At 41.9% G+C, this 16,433-nt stretch overlaps 2 protein-coding genes across 10 annotated transcripts in view; one reads left to right on the plus strand and one right to left on the minus strand.

Moving 5' to 3' along the window:
• Positions 1-552: 552 nt before the first annotated feature.
• Positions 553-14,331, plus strand: tcea2 (transcription elongation factor A (SII), 2). 4 transcript variants are annotated; one of them, XM_081609312.1, is made up of 11 exons: positions 553-807; positions 1,657-1,719; positions 2,834-2,939; positions 3,162-3,258; positions 3,407-3,543; positions 3,731-3,785; positions 4,708-4,864; positions 4,944-5,090; positions 5,167-5,238; positions 11,692-11,802; positions 13,941-14,331. In XM_081609312.1, exons 1-10 carry the CDS (start codon positions 739-741, stop codon positions 11,767-11,769), a joined length of 981 nt encoding a protein of 326 aa, XP_081465438.1. In that variant the 5' UTR covers positions 553-738; the 3' UTR covers positions 11,770-11,802; positions 13,941-14,331. The 4 variants fall into 4 exon arrangements, with proteins under 4 accessions (XP_081465438.1, XP_081465437.1, XP_081465440.1 ...); XM_081609311.1 differs by lacking the exon at positions 13,941-14,331 and having other exon boundaries at positions 11,692-12,678; XM_081609314.1 differs by lacking the exons at positions 11,692-11,802; positions 13,941-14,331 and adding an exon at positions 6,415-6,797 and having other exon boundaries at positions 557-807.
• rgs19 (regulator of G protein signaling 19) overlaps positions 11,335-16,433 on the minus strand; it is a 31,533-nt gene continuing 26,434 nt past the window's right edge. For all 6 annotated transcript variants that reach the window (XM_081609315.1, XM_081609319.1, XM_081609317.1 and 3 more), the window contains one exon: positions 11,335-14,726. In XM_081609315.1, coding sequence (XP_081465441.1) covers positions 14,538-14,726 — 189 coding nt within the window. In that variant the 3' untranslated portion in view covers positions 11,335-14,537. The remainder of the gene's footprint in view (positions 14,727-16,433) is intronic.

The raw sequence follows: 16,433 nt of genomic DNA on the forward strand, positions 1-16,433 counted from the left end.
TGTGAGAACTGGCAGATACTCCTCATCCGGTACGGAGGGCAGAAGAAATGTTCTAAAAGATGGAGCACCTCTTTGTTGACACTTATTACAGGACAAGGAGGCAACAATGTTCAGCAGAGAGTCTCTACTGAGCTCCACACATTTTAGTTTTGGAAGAAAAGTTACAGCTGTGACAGAAAAACTGTTTACACGTTGAATATTCTGTAAACATCTCATAAAATAAGCCTAAAATGATTTACAATAACATTTGTGCATGTATTTATTACAGAAATATCACATTTCACCAAGATTTCACATTTTTTATGAATGGTATTTATTTTTGTCTGCATAGGACTTGAAAAAAAAGTTTTGAAACTATAGCTGCCAGATGAGTTTTTTTAGTTTTCATATGTTTTAATAAAAAGCCACATATGTTGAAATTTGTTTGCACAAAGAAACTTCCCAGTCACATAATGCTTTTTTGCGGAAACACCATTTTTATTTTACTCTTTTCATTGTGCCGATAGTCATCTTTAGAAAACTGGAGACGCTGAGTTTTGGTCTACCTGTACAAACTCCATTTCCCATCGTCCCTCGGTGTCACATCACAACAAACCAGAGAGAAAGAGAGACAGCAGCTGGGAGAGAAACCCGACAGGCTGCGTGGAAAGAAGGACAGAAAAAGAGAGAGGGAGGGATTTTTTCCCCTCTTCTTACATGGAGCAGAGCAGCTGAACTGACGAGGAAGAGTCCGCAGAAATGGCCAAAACGCAGGAGGTTGAGCGCATCGCCAAAAAGCTGGATAAAATGGTGCACAAGAAAAACACGGTAAGAGCACAAAGCAGTTGCTGCATCCGCGGAATGAGAGCAGCCATCAAGTGATGAGTCTACCTTCACCCGGAGAGGGACGGAAGATTCTGGAAACGGGGCCAGAGGCTCTTAACGCCGTTTATTCCTGGCCTGGCAGAGGAAATGTTAAAGTTTCTGATAAAACAAGCCGAGTTTTCTGCCTTTTTCAAAGTGGTTTGTTGGTTCTGAATCTCGGCAGCCATTGGTCAGAAAGTTGTCATTTAAATAAACACACGCACCTGGAATTAGTTACGTCATCACTTCAGTTGGTTTACGGTTTTATTTTTAATTACCCCGAATGAATGAATCAACTTGTGCGTGTGGTTATTGTGTAACTGCGTTGATAATATTGCTTAAAAAATTGTCATGATAAAAAAAAAGCAACAAAACCACAAAGTACGTAATTAAAATGATCAAATTGCTTATTAATTGTTAAATTAACGTTCACTCCATGTGTTAAAACATGCTTGGCCTGTAAAGTTGCTTCAAGCTAATGCTACCAGTTACATTACTGTTGCAGCTGCATTCAAACAGTGTCTCCATTCATTTGGCTCAGACACAGAAGAAAACAGAATCAGCTGCTAAACGAGTGCTAATATTTTACGTAATGTGCTCTTTTTAAAAACTACTGTAATATTTGATTGTTTTATTCACCAGCAAGAAAACCTCATGTGGGTAAATGAACCCGATATTGCTAAAACTACATAGAACAGTAGAAGTAGAAATAATAAAAAATTCTTTGGTATAAGCTGTGTTTGGATAGCAGCTGGTTATTAATCAGCTTGGTAAGTTGGTGAGATCTGAACCTGAAGCTTTCTTTCCTTGAAGGACGGCGCTCTTGATTTGCTGAGGGAACTGAAAAACATGAAGATGTCTCTGGAAACTCTGCAGGTCAGTCTGACCTTCATGTTTTCCTCCTCGTTCTGCGTCTTTCTGATGCATCACTAGCAGGCGCTGGCTGCAGGTTCCAGGAGGGCATTTCAGGATGTTTAGAGCTTCTTTGATCATCTTCCTGTCCGCTATCATGGTCAACAGACTAACCAGGGCAAGTTAGTAGTTTTTCGTAGCTACTGCCGTGTTTCCCCGAAAGTAAGACAGTGTCTTACTTTCTTTTTATCCCCAAAAGCCCCACTATGTCTTACTTTCGGGGTATGTCTTATATTGGAAAAACATTGGCGAATTGTTTGTTTTAACCATAAAATTAACATTTTTATGGTTACAAAATCACGGGTACAAGCGGCCGAAATGGGTTTCCTCCGCAGGGTGGCTGGGCTCTCCCTTAGAGATAGGGTGAGAAGCTCGGTCATCCAGGAGGGACTCAGAGTAGAGCCGCTGCTCCTCCACGTCGAGAGGAGCCAGTTGAGGCTCGGGCATCTGGTCAGGATGCCTCCTGGACGCCTCCCTGGTGAGATGTTCCGGGCACGTCCCACCGGGAGGAGGCCTCGGGGAAGACCCAGGACACGCTGGAGGGACTATGTCTCTCGGCTGGCCTGGGAACGCCTTGGGGTTCCTGGAGGAGCTGGAAGAAGTGGCTGGGGAGAGGGAAGTCTGGGCCTCCCTTCTGAAGCTGCTGCCCCCGCGACCCGACCCCGGATAAGCGGAAGAAAATGGATGGATGGATGGTTACAAAAACAAAAACGGCGCGGTGACGTATGGAGAGGGGGACGGTGCGGACGTGGGCAGGAGGCGGCGCGCAGCTAGATGAGAGGGAGGCGGCAATACCCCCGTGTTTCCCCGAAAGTACATATGTCTTACTTTCGGGGTACGGCTTATATTAGCCGATTCCCCTGAAACCCCCGAAACGTCTTACAATCGGGGAAACACGGTAACTACTTAAAGACAATTTTTTTGCAGCACATAGCAATATGACCGATGATGACGTACCTGAAATTCTCGTGAAATAGCATATATTCTCTGATGTCTTCTATTAAAAATGATTATGAAATGGTTATTTTGTTGGGTTTTTTTTGCTCATTTTTTGATTCTCTTGATCGTCTGAATTCAGTCAACCAGAGTCGGGATGTCGGTGAACGCGGTGAGGAAGCAGAGTTCAGATGAGGAAGTTCAGACTCTGGCCAAAACTCTCATCAAGTCCTGGAAGAAACTTCTGGGTGAGCGCCGCCTCTCTGAGGACTAGTCAGTGACTAACTAGTACACACATGAATGGTGATCCATGGTTGGTGTTCAATGCCTCATTTCTCAGACTCAATTTTTTTCTTTTCCTGATTCAAATAGTATAGCGAAAAGTTTTAGATTTGAATCTCCAAACTTCACTTGGAAAAAAAGTTGTTCTTTTGTGTGTGTGGGTGTGTGTGTGTGTTTTCTGTCTGCAGACGGTGAAGAAGGGAAGCCTGATGAGAAGAAGAAGAAGGAAGGCTCTCTTGTGAGGTCGTCGTCTACCTCCAAGGACTCTGGCTCCACTGAGAAGAGGTTCTGACTAGCATGTTGCTGCCTTTGGTTACAGTTATTCAGAGTTTCTGTCTGTGGTGATGAAACCAAATGAAAGATTTTATCTCATAGTTGTCTTGGTAGAGTCCTGAAAGTTGTCTCTGTTTCATCTCATCGTCTCATTTCATAGCAGTGAGAAGTCTGTGGAGACTCCGACCACGCCCACCGTCCCGCACCGGTTCACCTCTTTCCCCCCGACCCCCGTTACTACGGACAACGTGCGGACCAAGAGTCGAGAGCTGCTGGTGGCGGCTCTGCAGACTGGAGGTGAAAACATCTTTAATCTGTGTTAAACCTCGACTTTAATCTTTTGGTTACTTGCTACGCTGCTTAATTGTTTATCTGCTTTCTTCCCAAATTGGTTAATTGGTTTTACTTGGTCCCTCTCTAAAAATGTTTTTGTCAGTCCCTGATGAAATAATAATGATGACAAACCCCATGTTGTGTGTTTCAGATGACTTCAAGGCTGTTGGAGTTGACTGTGAACATCTGGCAGCACAAATTGAGGAACATATCCTTTATGTTTAATTCACATTATAGAACCAAAACTTTGAAGTTTTTCCCTTTTATTCAGTTATTTTCTAATTAAACACGAGCGTTTATATGAGCGCCACGCAGGATGGTGCAGTTCTGACTGAGCTGAACATTATAAATCTGACCCAAAATATAATAAAAGGTAGTTTTTTGTTATCAATCTGGACTTTGATTAGGCCACAGTAACATTTTGAATCTTTAGTTTTTTTACATTTACATATTTTTAGTTGAGATGGATCCAGTGCTGAACCAAGTGTGGTCCATCCTGTTTGGGAGAATAATTCAGTTCACAAGGAGCTGGTATGTCTGGAACGACCACCAGGGGGCAGAAGAGGAGCGCTCAGGAGTACAGAGGTTCCTGCTTTCCTGGAAAATCTTTTTATTAATCAAATCCTACATGTTGTGACTTTCTAATTGTGGAATAATGATATTTAACTCACTACCTGAGGCCTGTTGGGATGAGACTTGATGCTGAGAAGTTTCAGTTTCTTTCCTTATTGATATTCTATTGACACATTTAAACAGTCCAGATAGAAACTAAACAAAAATCCTTTGCCTTATAGAAGAGTTTTATTTTCTGCTGGTCAGTTAATCAGTGAGTCTGACTCTCAGAGTCTGGCTGCTGCTGACTCTTGTTATTTAAACCCTGAAACATTTCCGATTAATCTTATTGGTTCTCCCAGTAGTTGGTTCTCTGTTCCTGGTTTTATGCCAGTCATCGATTATATCTGGAGAGGATCAGCAGGGCTGACGCTTCCCTCCATTCAGGACTCGTACAGACATGGGCCAGGAAAAGCTAACATCTCAGCAGACCCCACACATTCTGGACACTGCAGACATTTAAACCATTCCTTCTCACCGTCGAAGTGTTTTAGTCCTTGACAGTTGGTCGTCCTCACGGATATTTCAGGAGTTCAAATCCACGGACATGAAGTACAAGACGCGGCTGCGGAGCCGCATCTCCAACCTGAAGGACCAGAAGAACCCGGAGCTGAGGCGCAACGTCCTGTGTGGGAGCATCGCACCTGAACGCATCGCCTCCATGACGGCGGAGGTGAGTCCCGCAGGCGCCGATGAGTTCAGTGTCGGCTGGTAACCGTGGGAGACGGCTGTTGTTGTGGGTGTGATTCCAGGAGATGGCGAGCGCAGAGCTGAAGCAGATCAGAGAGACTCTGACCAAAGAGTCCATCAGAGAACACCAGCTGTCCAAGGTCGGCGGAACCGAGACGGACATGTTCATCTGCAGCAAGTGTCACGGCAAGAACTGCACGTACACGCAGGTACGGAACCAGAGTCCGCCCTGGAGGAGCCCCAGGCTGCGCTGTGCTCTCATGCGTTGGTCCGGTTTGTTTCCAGGTCCAGACCCGCAGCGCCGACGAACCCATGACCACCTTCGTTCTGTGTAACGGCTGCGGCAACCGATGGAAGGTGAGGAGACGTTGGGTTTTCTCTTTCGCGTTGCGGGTCGCTCCAACATCCTCCGTCTGATGTTTTACCACAAGGTGGCAGCAGAGACTGAGCTCACGGTTCTTCCTCTTCACTCACCTTCATGTTTCTCTCTTTCATCTTTCTCTTCATGTCCTCTGTTCTTGTTTTTTTCCCAGACTTTTTCCATCGTTTCCCCCTCCGCCCCTCTTTCCTCCTCCTTCAGTTTCATCGACTCGCTCTTCTCCCTCCTGCTTGCGTCTCCGACCTCTTCACTTTCACCCTCCCCCTCAGTCTCTCCACCTTTCCCCTCCATATTAGTCCTTCCTTTCTTTTCCAGTCCTTCATCCCTCCCTTATTTAGCTGCTGGCTCTGGGTCGAGGTGAGCCGACTGATTTCACCAGTAGAAATGATCAAAAAGCAGATTTATAGGAATTGTGACAAATTGAAATCGACCTCCTACCAGTTGGATGTTAACGTTACAGTTGGACAGATGATCACGGTTTGTTTTTCTGCGACTGCAAAGTTTGAGTTTCACCTCTGAGTCTCAGAACTTCACAGAACTGGTTCATCTGAGTGAAAATGTTTGAATTAGTTCAGCGGGTTAAATCTGAGATGATCCCTCCTAACCTGCAGGTTATCATCGTTATTCTAGTTATTCCTGAATGTCCTTAGAGTTTCCTGCAAGAAAATCAACATTTTATATTAAAAAAATAAAGCAAAAACATTAAGAAAATGTAATAACCACATTGACTTAGTGTGGTTATTAGAAAGATTTCTGTTTGGTGCCTGACATTTGCTACGTTACAACAAACTTCAGCACACGGTGAACCTCCAGTAAAATCTGCAAATACCTCAGACGTCCTCTCAAAACTGCCTGTTTGAACAGTTCAAGCACCAAATATAGTTAAAATAATGTATATAAATGTGTATAACCGTCTTAGCAGTTTCAAGAAAACTTTACATTTTCTTGGAAAAACTTCTTTAATTCGAGTTCCAAAAGTTTAAAAAAATTTGAGACTCAGAAATGTAGAAAAGTGCCTGAAATGGGAGCTGGTTGTGTTGGACCTGATGTCTTTAACTGCACCGACCTGTAGGTGGCGCTGCAAGCTGAACATTATCTACCTGTGACCCCAGCAGGCAAACTCTAATCACCGCGTTTTCTCTTTCTCTTCACAGTTCTGTTGAAGACGTGTGTGTGTGTGTGTGTGTGTGCGTGTGTGTGTGTGTATGCATGTGTGTATATAATTGAGTAACAAAACAAAGTCAGTAAATAATTAAATTTGAATTTGCAAAATATTTTTTATTTTGTAGTTTCTTTTTATAAATATAAGACTAACAGTTGTAATATACTAAGATGAAAATATGGAGAAGTTTCTGTTTGATTAGTTTTGTATGGAGCTTTAAGCACATTTACAGTGAGGCCTGGTGAAAGTGGTGATGATGATGATGATGATGATGATGATGATGATGATGATGATGATGCCTTTCTTTGCCTTGTTTTCCTGCCACGTATTTTTCGTCTCACACTTATATTAAAGTTGCTCTTGGATTAACATCCAGCCGCTGATCTATTTCCTTCATTTGTTCGTTTTTATTGAAGTGAACTGTTGGTCCATTTAACCGGTGGAATCCTCTTCCTGCTCCTTCCCATTTAGTCAGATGAATCGATTATTGAAATGATTGTCAACTATTTTATTGATCAAATAATTAACTGGAGTCAGACTCCAAAAAGGCCATGTGATAAAAGAACACAATGCAGAGCAATAATTAAGCCAAAACTGTACAAATGTATATACATTTTGCACTCAAGATAAAAAATACCTTGTTTGTAAATATGTTCAGAACTAAAGTGGCAGTTTTAGCCTCACCTGGTTCAATATATATATATATAAATCTCCTATTAAGCAACGTTTGCCTTAATTTTGGTTAATCCAAAATCTTCACAGGTTTTTTTTTTTAGCTTTGCTACAAACGATCAGGCTTTGACCAAAGTAATGCTGCTATTTCATTTTAGGACATAAAATGTTTTCTGACTTTTTAAAAAAATCTATTTTCATGCATTTCTAGTGTGAAATAAGCTCAACTCGTTAAATAATAAATCTTCAGAACATCCCGGGTTTTTTTTTTTTTTTTTGTCCAATTAAATGTCAGAATAATCAATTACTAAAATAATTGCAGCTCTAGTCAAAAGGGTAGGAAAATATATGCAATGTTAACATTCAGAGCAATACTAATATCGGATATCGGCCCAGATTTTTGTATCGTTACATTTCTACTTCTTTTCCGACACGGAAACTTTTCAGACATGTTGAACCGAGGGAGCTGATGAGTGAGGAAGATAAAGATCGAATAAACTGCTTGAATTAAAAAACAAAAGGCTGCGAGGCTCCATGCAGGTGTCAGAATATTATCGGTCCTTCAGAGGACGATACCGACTGTAACTAAAAAAATAAAATATTCATGCGACAGTTGAAATATGTCACGTTTCCAGGAGAAAGCCCAGCGACGCCGGCCGTCCGTCCCTCTCGGTGACGGTGGCGAGCGTGTTGACAGAGGAGATGAGAAGTGGTGAGAAAGCCGAGCACAGAAAGCTGCTGCAGTGTTTGTTGTGGAAACGGCGCTCAGCTCTTCCCATACATGAGCATGGGAGCGAGGCGACGAGGCGCCTCCAGGCTCGGGGCTCTGATGCTCCGCTGGCCGCCGCCTGCCTGGATGGAAACGCGGTGGACGGCACAAACCAGCCCACAGAAACTGTTGGGCTGTTGAAGAGCGGCTCAAAATGAAGGTGACTTTTCCGACCACGTCAGCAGTCGAGTCGCAGCTGAATGATGCTAATCCTTGTTTCTGGTAATAACTGCTAATGCGTTTCCCCGCCCGCCTCTGCTGACCCTCCACTGGGTTCAGCAGGCACGGAAAACAAACGCTCTAAAACGTTTCCAGGCCTTCAACCCCAAACAGCCTCGGCTTATTACATTTATTTAGCATAAATGCTGCCTCATTACTACTGACTAAAGTAGTTGGTAATGAGTTCTGGGGTGGAACATTTTCTCAGGTATTGACTTGATCAAATCAAGCATTTTGTCAGTTCTCTCCCAAAATGAGGATCAAACTGGATTCCTTTCATTTAGCAAGGAAAACAGAAAAACCATTTTGAGTCGACGATCCCGTTCCTATAAATCAATCCGACCACTTTAGTCGTTTACTTGAAACAGTTCATGTTGAGTATTTTTAATATTTTTTTTACACGGTGTGTACGTTTGAGCTGAAGCTTTTGGTCCACATAAGAAAAAGTCCTGCTTTAGAGGCTGTAATAACAGGTTATTACCTGTTTATACAGTTAATCTTACTGTAAAGTGGCAGATGAATCTCAGTGAAGGTAGCTGTGATTTTTTTCTTTCTAAAAAGTGGAGCAGTTGAGAAAAAGCTTCACAGATTTGAAAGCGTAAAGCCTTGCATCCACTCATAATGAAACGACGGAACAGATCAGCCATTTGCATTAAAAAACCCACTAGAGGGCCAGCATTGCATCCATGTGTGTTTTTGACACCAACCGCTCTGGATTTCCTCCTCCGTAACTCGATGAACCTCATCTGTGACCGTCTGGATTCAGCTTTAAGCTCCAAATCAACTGACATCATTTCTTCTCCCGTCCAATCAGAATCCCATCGTCGTATAAAGTTTCCTCTTGTCCTTTTCATCCATCTTTCTGTCACGGATCACCAGCTGTCACTTTTTTTCCTCCATCCTCTCCACACTTATCCGTTTGGATTCCGATTCTGTCCCATACCGATTTTTTGTGTCGCTAAATATAGTAACCTAGTCGGTAAATTCTCCAAAGTGAGTTGACTAAATAGTGCACGTCTGTTTCATGGCGGACCAAATGGGGATGGTGGCAGGTTTTCAGACCTTTGTGGAGGCAGGAAAGATCATTTTGATGTCAGTATCAGCCGAGAGGTTGTACTTAGTATTTTCCAGGAACATATTTTTGCAGCACAGTCAAGTACGGTTTATTACCTTCAGTTATTAAAAGGTTCTACATTTCAAATATGACTTAAAATTGTGTGTCTGTCTCTTTAAGAAGCTCCTGCTCTTTCCTGCACGTCGTCACAGCTTTTTACAGCTATTCATTACTGCTTGTGCCTGAACTAGCTTTTAGGCACCCCAAATGGTTGCCATGGGAGATTAAAGGATTTATCAAACATGCATGAAAACATGAGGGAATCATATCATAACATGGTGTAAAAAAAGTCGGTTTTGCGTAACTCATAACCCTTTAAGCTCATCCTTGTCCAGGACCTCTGCTAATGAGCTCAGATGATGTGTTCAGTCTGCAGGAGCAGAAATGAAAGCTTTAGGTTTTATTCCTGAGTTAACGGCTGCAAAGTTTTGGCTTGCTTGTTGAAGAAAAACAAAATCTGCCTCAAGCATTTTGATGTCTTATCCAGCCACCTTGCTGCTACTCCATACATGCATGCATGATGTTTGGACGTTTGTGCATGTGTGACACACACTTGAGAAATCCCAAACAATAGCAGCTCAGGTTACAGTGAACTGTGGGAAAGAAAACAGGCACACAAGCCGCAAAATGACAGTTTGATGGGTTGTGTGAAAGTATGTGCTGGTTTCCTTCAGCAGCGCGGTGTTAGCAGTATAAACACCAACTCTGCTCAGTTCATGTTCACTTTCACTTCAAACACGACTCACTAAAGCGTCACCTCAGGAAATGGACTGCAGCGTTTCTTCTCTGCTGGAAATCTCAGAGACCAGTTTTAGATTTGCTTCTGGCCTAATTCGTCTTGTCAGAACTGGTAAAGTGAATTTAAGCTGGTTGCTTTCTGGAAAGCAGCCGTCGTTTATGCAGCCAACACAGGTTTAATAGGGTTGCTGGGAATTTTAGTGTCCGTTATTCTTTTCCAAAAAGGTTTTTGTTCATTGGAGGAAACAGGAGTACCAGGAGAGAGTGCTTACATGCACAGGGAGAGATGCAAACCCAGGACCTTCTTGCTGCAAAGCAACATTTTTACCAACAGCGCTACCATGGCAACAGCAAAATCACCGCAAATACCTGAAAAATAACCCATCCATCCATTTTCTTTACACCCTTGTCCCTCAGTGGGGTCAGGAGGTGCTGGTTCCTCTCCAGCTGATGTTCCGGGCGAGAGGCGGGGTCACCTGGACAGGTCGCCAGTCTGTCTCAGGGCAGCACAGAGACACACAGGACACACAACCACACACACATTCACACCTAGGGGCAATTTAGACAGGCCAATTAACCTGACAGTCATGTTTTTGGACTGTGGGAGGAAACCGGAGTACCTGGAGAAAACCCACCATGCACAGGGGGAACATGGAGACTCCATGCAGAAAGACCGGGGCTGGGAATTGAACCCAGAACCTTCTTGCTGCAAGGCAACAGCTCTACCAACTGCGCCACTGTGCAGCCCCTGATAATATAAATAATATCCACATTAAATCAACATGGCTTCCAAACATTTTGTCATGTGGGACAAAATTGTTGAGTCAAAAATACTCTGGGGCCAATAAGACAAAACTAAAGTCCAGCAAATAAAGTTGTCCAATTTTCTTTTTACATTTAAATTGATTTTGCATGTTTGCTTTGTTAAAATAATGGCTTCCTGTCTTCAAATTCTTTAAGGCTCAGTTAAACAAATGTATTCTCAGTTATAAGAACAGGATTTGAGTCACTTTCGATCAAACCGCTCTAAACAATAAAGCTGTAGAATCAAGTCTCGTCTGCTTGAATCGCAAACGTCATTTAAAAAAACAACATTTCTGGACAGGTTTAGTGTGACGTCAGGCCGTTTCCACACTTATCCGTTTGGATCAGATGATGTTGCTTTGTTCAGTGGTGTTGAGCTTTAACTGCTGCATCACTTTTAACAAACATCTTTCCTTGAAAAAGCCTAAATAAAGACTGGGAAGGATCTGACTCCTCTGGCGTGTCCAGTAAAAACCACAACGTCGTCTTCGTTGGGGACCAGAGTATTTGATGTTTGTTCCATAAAATCAGATCGAAATGTTTCTGGTTTATTCAAAACACCAAACCCTGAACAAATGACTCCGCTACTCACTGGATGCTCAAGGGTTTCCGTTTATATATGTACAATTAAAATCACAGTTTTAACAAAATATAAAATAAATAACATTAACAATACTAAGGTAAATGCATTCTGAGAGACCATCCTAGTAAAAGACTCAGATAGCTATTTTTTTAATATTTAAATGGTCTGTCTGCCTCTACAGGCACCTACAAACGTTTGTTCTCCTCACACTACATTTCCCAAGAAGCACTGGGGTTATGCTTACCATCTCATACAATAGTTACCTTGTTTTCATCTCTGTATATTTTTTATCAGCTCTTTTCATGAAGGTTTATTTTTTGCACCTGGGATTTTTTTCTCCCACCCCTCTTCCTGAACTGACCAACCACAGATCAGCCCTGCGGCCTCCTGCAGCCAATCAGGAGCAGGCGTGCAAGTGGGCATCAGACAGTGGCGTGGTCGAAGGTGAGAGGTTACAGAGGTCAGCAGCAGCAGTGCCCAGGTAGGCCACCCTGGTGTGTGTGTGTGTGTGTGTGTGTGTGTATAAACATTTGAATTACTATGCTGACTGGGACTGTTCTGGCGTTTTGATTTTTGGGGGATTTTTAAAGTGCAAAACGTTGAATCATCCTTGTTTTTTTATTGGCTAATTAGATCTGCAGAGGGTTATTGATCACATCTGTGAGTTTTTCAGGCTGCACTAACGTTCTCGCGCAATAAACTGGCCGCTGTTATAGAAAACACACTGAAGATGTGGATTTCTGCAGCCATTTCTGCGTGTAACTGTTAGAAAATTAGCCTGAAACCTTCCCAGTCTGAACCAACTGGTGTGTGTCCCAGTAACGCCCGTTAGTGCTTCTTCCACACACACTCAGGATTCTACCGGAAGAACTTTTCTGCCATCTATTCTCAGCTGTGTCTAATTTTTTGACAAAATGCACTCATACTCATACTGGCATCTGCTTGACAGAATAAAACACATTTTTCTTTCATATAAATGCAGCTAAATTCAGGCAGGAAGATGTTATTCCTTGATTCCACCATATTGAATTTTGAGACCAGGTTTGGACCGAAATGAGACTTTTTTAAGTTTTCATAAGATTCTTTGTTCTCAGTGTTTGAGTTGTCACGGCAACACTAAATAAACAAATGATTTTTATACTGTTAACCTGCCATAATATCAGGCTGCAGACAGATTTAGCCTCTAAGCACTTTGTATTGACTTGTTGCTGAAAATGTGCTTTATATAAATAAAATCGTCAAGTCAGAATCAAAAAATATAGAATTTCTAAAACAACTTAAAATCATAAATTATTTTCCTGCTCAACAAAAACCTCAACATACAGTAAATAAAAATTGAGCTTAAAAAAAAAAAAAAGGATTTTAATCTTGGATCAAATTTTGCCATATTACGCCAAATTTAATAAATTAGCTAAAAGCAGATTTTTGGGGAACCAAAGTCTGTTTTTCTGTAAATATTAGTACATAAATGTAATGTTTTTTCCAATAAAGTCAAAGAGAACGCAAAAAGCATGGTTGTAAAAAAGATGGATACTTTCTATTTCATCATATACTTTCCATCATTAGAAGATTTTAACTTTTTTCTAATCATTTTTGCTCTAATTCAAAACAAAAATCTCTCAACTGGCATCAACTACCTGCACAAGTTAGCAACCAAACTTATGTAATTTTTTTAGTTATTTTTAGGGGCCACACCAAATCAGCCCAGGGGCCACATGTGGCCTCGGGCCGCAGTTTGGACAACCTAGATGACTAGACAGACTGAAAAGCTCATATTGGTTAATGTGCAAAGTTAAGATTCAAAAAAGTAAAATACACCAAAAAAAAAGGTTATTTCAACACTAATCATGAATTAATCAATAAAGCTTAAAAATGGAGGCTTCAAACTAAACTCTGCTGATCCTGAAAACCGTTCAGGAAGTCGGTTTGGATCTTGTGAGGAATGTGAGTCAAACGGTCATCAGCTGGAAAACCTGAGTTAAGAGCCTGAGAGGGAAACAGGAAACGGTCAGAGCAGACATCTTCCTTCTCCTTTTTTAAAACTCTTCGGGCTTTTCTTCATCACTGCGATTTATTTAGTGAATTAACTTGTGATTTCTGAACAATCCCTGTGCGCAGAGTGACTCAAATATGATCAGTGTGTGCCTGTTGTCTGGACTCCAGTGTTTTATTGCGGTGATGTGTGTGTGTGTGTGTGTGTGTGTGTGTGTGTGTGTGTGTGTGTGTGTGTGTGTGTGTTGGGTGGAGATCAGTACAGTCTCAGAGGAATTCTCCTCCGCTTGCAAAAAAATAATATCATTCAGGTGAGGGACTCAGTAGGAGAAATAAAATAATAAAAAAAAAAAAAAAAATATATATATATATATATAATAAAATTGTTTCATATAGTTTTCTCTTAAAAAATAGACTCGTCGTCTTTTTGTAAATCAGTAGTTGGAAGGAATGTCGTCCTTCCTTCATCCGTTTGTTTACGACAGGCGGGAAACGAGCGGTCCAGAAAACGTTGTGGGTTTTGTGTTTTGGTGGGAGATGGAGGGAGCACCCTGTTTTTCCAGTTGAACGGAGGAAAAACGACAGAAAGAACGGGGGAATGATTCAGCATCCGTCTTTTCCTTTCAGCTTTCCGTCCTTCGTCAGGAGGAGGCGACTGCAGGTCTGGGACGTCCTCCTCTGATTGGCTGGTTACGGTGGCTGGAGTGTGTGGGGAAGGCCGGGCGTCGAATCCACCAGAGGTCCATGGCACAGACGAACGGTTTTCCTCTTGAAATGCATCAGACTCTCACAAAGTAGTCAAGTACGTCTCCACATAACAGAAGATCCTAACTCATAAATACTTAAATATCCAGGAACGCGTCCTTCTCCGGCTGTTTACGGCTGAGAAAAAAAAAAAACAGAAAGAGGAAGAAACTAAATCTGCCTTCATGGATGGGCTTGACCTGTAAACACGAGCGAGGATCATTGAACTTGAATATTTCTGGCAATAAATGTTAACCGATTCTACTTTCCTTCACTTGGATGTGCAGAACATTTGTTTTACTCAAATTAATTTCAATTTTCAAAGCTAGAACATGACCTGAAGCTGATGGTGGAGAAGAGAAAGGAAAGGAGTCTTGGCAGTGATTCAAAGAATACGTGATTTGAACAGAGGAGGTGAAACGCTCCTGTCCGAGGAACACGAGGCAGCATGGAGGTGGAGGAGGAGCTCCAGGGGGAGGACTAGGACTCTGAGGAGGAGCGGGACCCGCCCAGAACCAGGGTCCTGTAGATATTGGAGGAGAGGAATCGTGGGTAGGAGTCCCTGTGCATCAGCGTGTAGATCTGCAGCTGGGCGTCTTCAAACGTGTGAGGCGTGGGGTCCTGCATCTTCCTGTTGATCACCTCTCGAACCCGGGCATCCAGGCTAACCTTCAGTTCAGAGCAAACAGGAGAAAAAGACGACAAAAGATGCCATTTAAGATCATATATATAAAAAAACCATCTGCTCCAAACAATTATTTACAGTAACGAGAAGATGACAAAAACATACGACTGTTTCATATTGCACTGACCATATCCACTAAATGTGTTTTGCCCACATGCTGACATGTTCTGTGTACAGCAGGCGACAATTTACTGTTAGCTAAAACCCACGATTACCTGAGACTGACTTTAAATTGTTTAACCCTTGTAGGCCCAGGTCTAAATGGCCATTCCGGCGCGCAGTCTTTCTCTTCTCAGTGCGTCAGAGCTCGTTACGAAGCCATGCAGCGATCGCTAGCAAAACTACTACTAACACTACACACACCACAAACTCTAAATAACATACTTACTGTATAAAAAACCTATCGAAACACTCTTAGTAAAATCCACAGCATCAATTCTCCCTAGTCGCTTGCCGTATCCAAATCCCCCCGGCCCTCTCGTTTGTCCCCAGGTATCTCCGTTCTACCTAGCAACAGACCGTCAACACATTTTCATTGGTTGTGTCGAAATGTGGTACAGTTAGACCCCCACACAGTAAGGCGGAAATGATCGATCATATTCCTGGCTTTATTTTCAAGTAAATAACCACAAAACCAATATAAAAACACCACTTTTACAAAGTTTGAAGTCCGTACTGTCCACCAGAGGTGAAATGAACACTCGGTATGCCGTCTGTGTTATTACGAAGCCTTATAAACGTGTCACGTGTTTGCCCGCTCCACAGTGGGCTTCGTCCCGGTAGGGTTAAAATATCTGTTTTAATATACCAAACACCAAATATACCTTCACATGTTCAGTGGAAACCGTCTTAGCGCTGCCACTGAAGCTGATATCTACTGTCTTCATCTCAGCTTGTGGGCTACAGCCAATCAAAGGCAAGGAAAATTAATGGTGCTCCTGGATTGGCTGCTTAGCCGGAGCCAACCACTAGAAAGTCAAGCAGCATTGCGCTGAGCTTCAGCTTTCAAAGCTGCTGTTTAAAAAATATTTAAGATTTTTTAAACATTTGCAAATAAAAAAAAAATTTAAAATTTGATATTAGTGCCAATATTTTAGATACTGAATTGTGATTATGTGGGGATCCACTGTACCAAGAGACTGGAAGAGTCTAGAAATTGTTAAAGAAAACTGAAGACAGCTGTGTTGTTCTTACTCAACTGATGGTCAGATTTTAGACTTTTATTCCTGTTATTTTATTAAATTATCCAGAAACGCACAATAATAAAAACAGTGACTCAAAAACGCCTAGCTTTCTCCAATCCCCATTTCTTAAATGTGCAAAATAAGTTATAAAAAAATGATAAGGTTGTACAAAAAAGTATTTTCCCGCTTCGAGAATTTATTTATTTTTTCTACCTCATAGCAGAATCAAAAAGTCTCTTAAATTGCACCTGTCTGACAACATGAAGTAGGCTAAAACCTCATGTAAACCAACCAATCTGATGAATTTAAAGCAACTCAGGCTGGTTTAGAATAAATTATATAACATCTGCATTCAACACTACACTGGTTATTCCTGTCTGATATGAACTTTTCATTTTCTGAAGCATTTATGTTTGTAAATCTGGAAGTGGAGTTTTGATCCAGCAGCAGCTGGATAAAACCCTATAGGCTGACATTTTGTTCTCACTCAGATGTTTTATCATTAAT

This window comes from Poecilia reticulata, chromosome 7 (assembly GCF_904066995.2).
Source record: "Poecilia reticulata chromosome 7, P_reticulata-male-v2, whole genome shotgun sequence".
NCBI classification, from domain to species: Eukaryota; Metazoa; Chordata; class Actinopteri; order Cyprinodontiformes; family Poeciliidae; genus Poecilia; species Poecilia reticulata.

Bases quoted from the DNA above. Each gene is read 5' to 3' on its own strand.
- tcea2 (XM_081609312.1), top strand. From the start codon at position 739: ATGGCCAAAACGCAGGAGGTTGAGCGCATCGCCAAAAAGCTGGATAAA. The intron at 3,544-3,730 runs GTGAAAACATCT...TGTGTGTTTCAG, and splicing joins GGCGGCTCTGCAGACTGGAG to ATGACTTCAAGGCTGTTGGA. The intron at 5,239-11,691 runs GTGAGGAGACGT...GACCAACCACAG, and splicing joins GCTGCGGCAACCGATGGAAG to ATCAGCCCTGCGGCCTCCTG.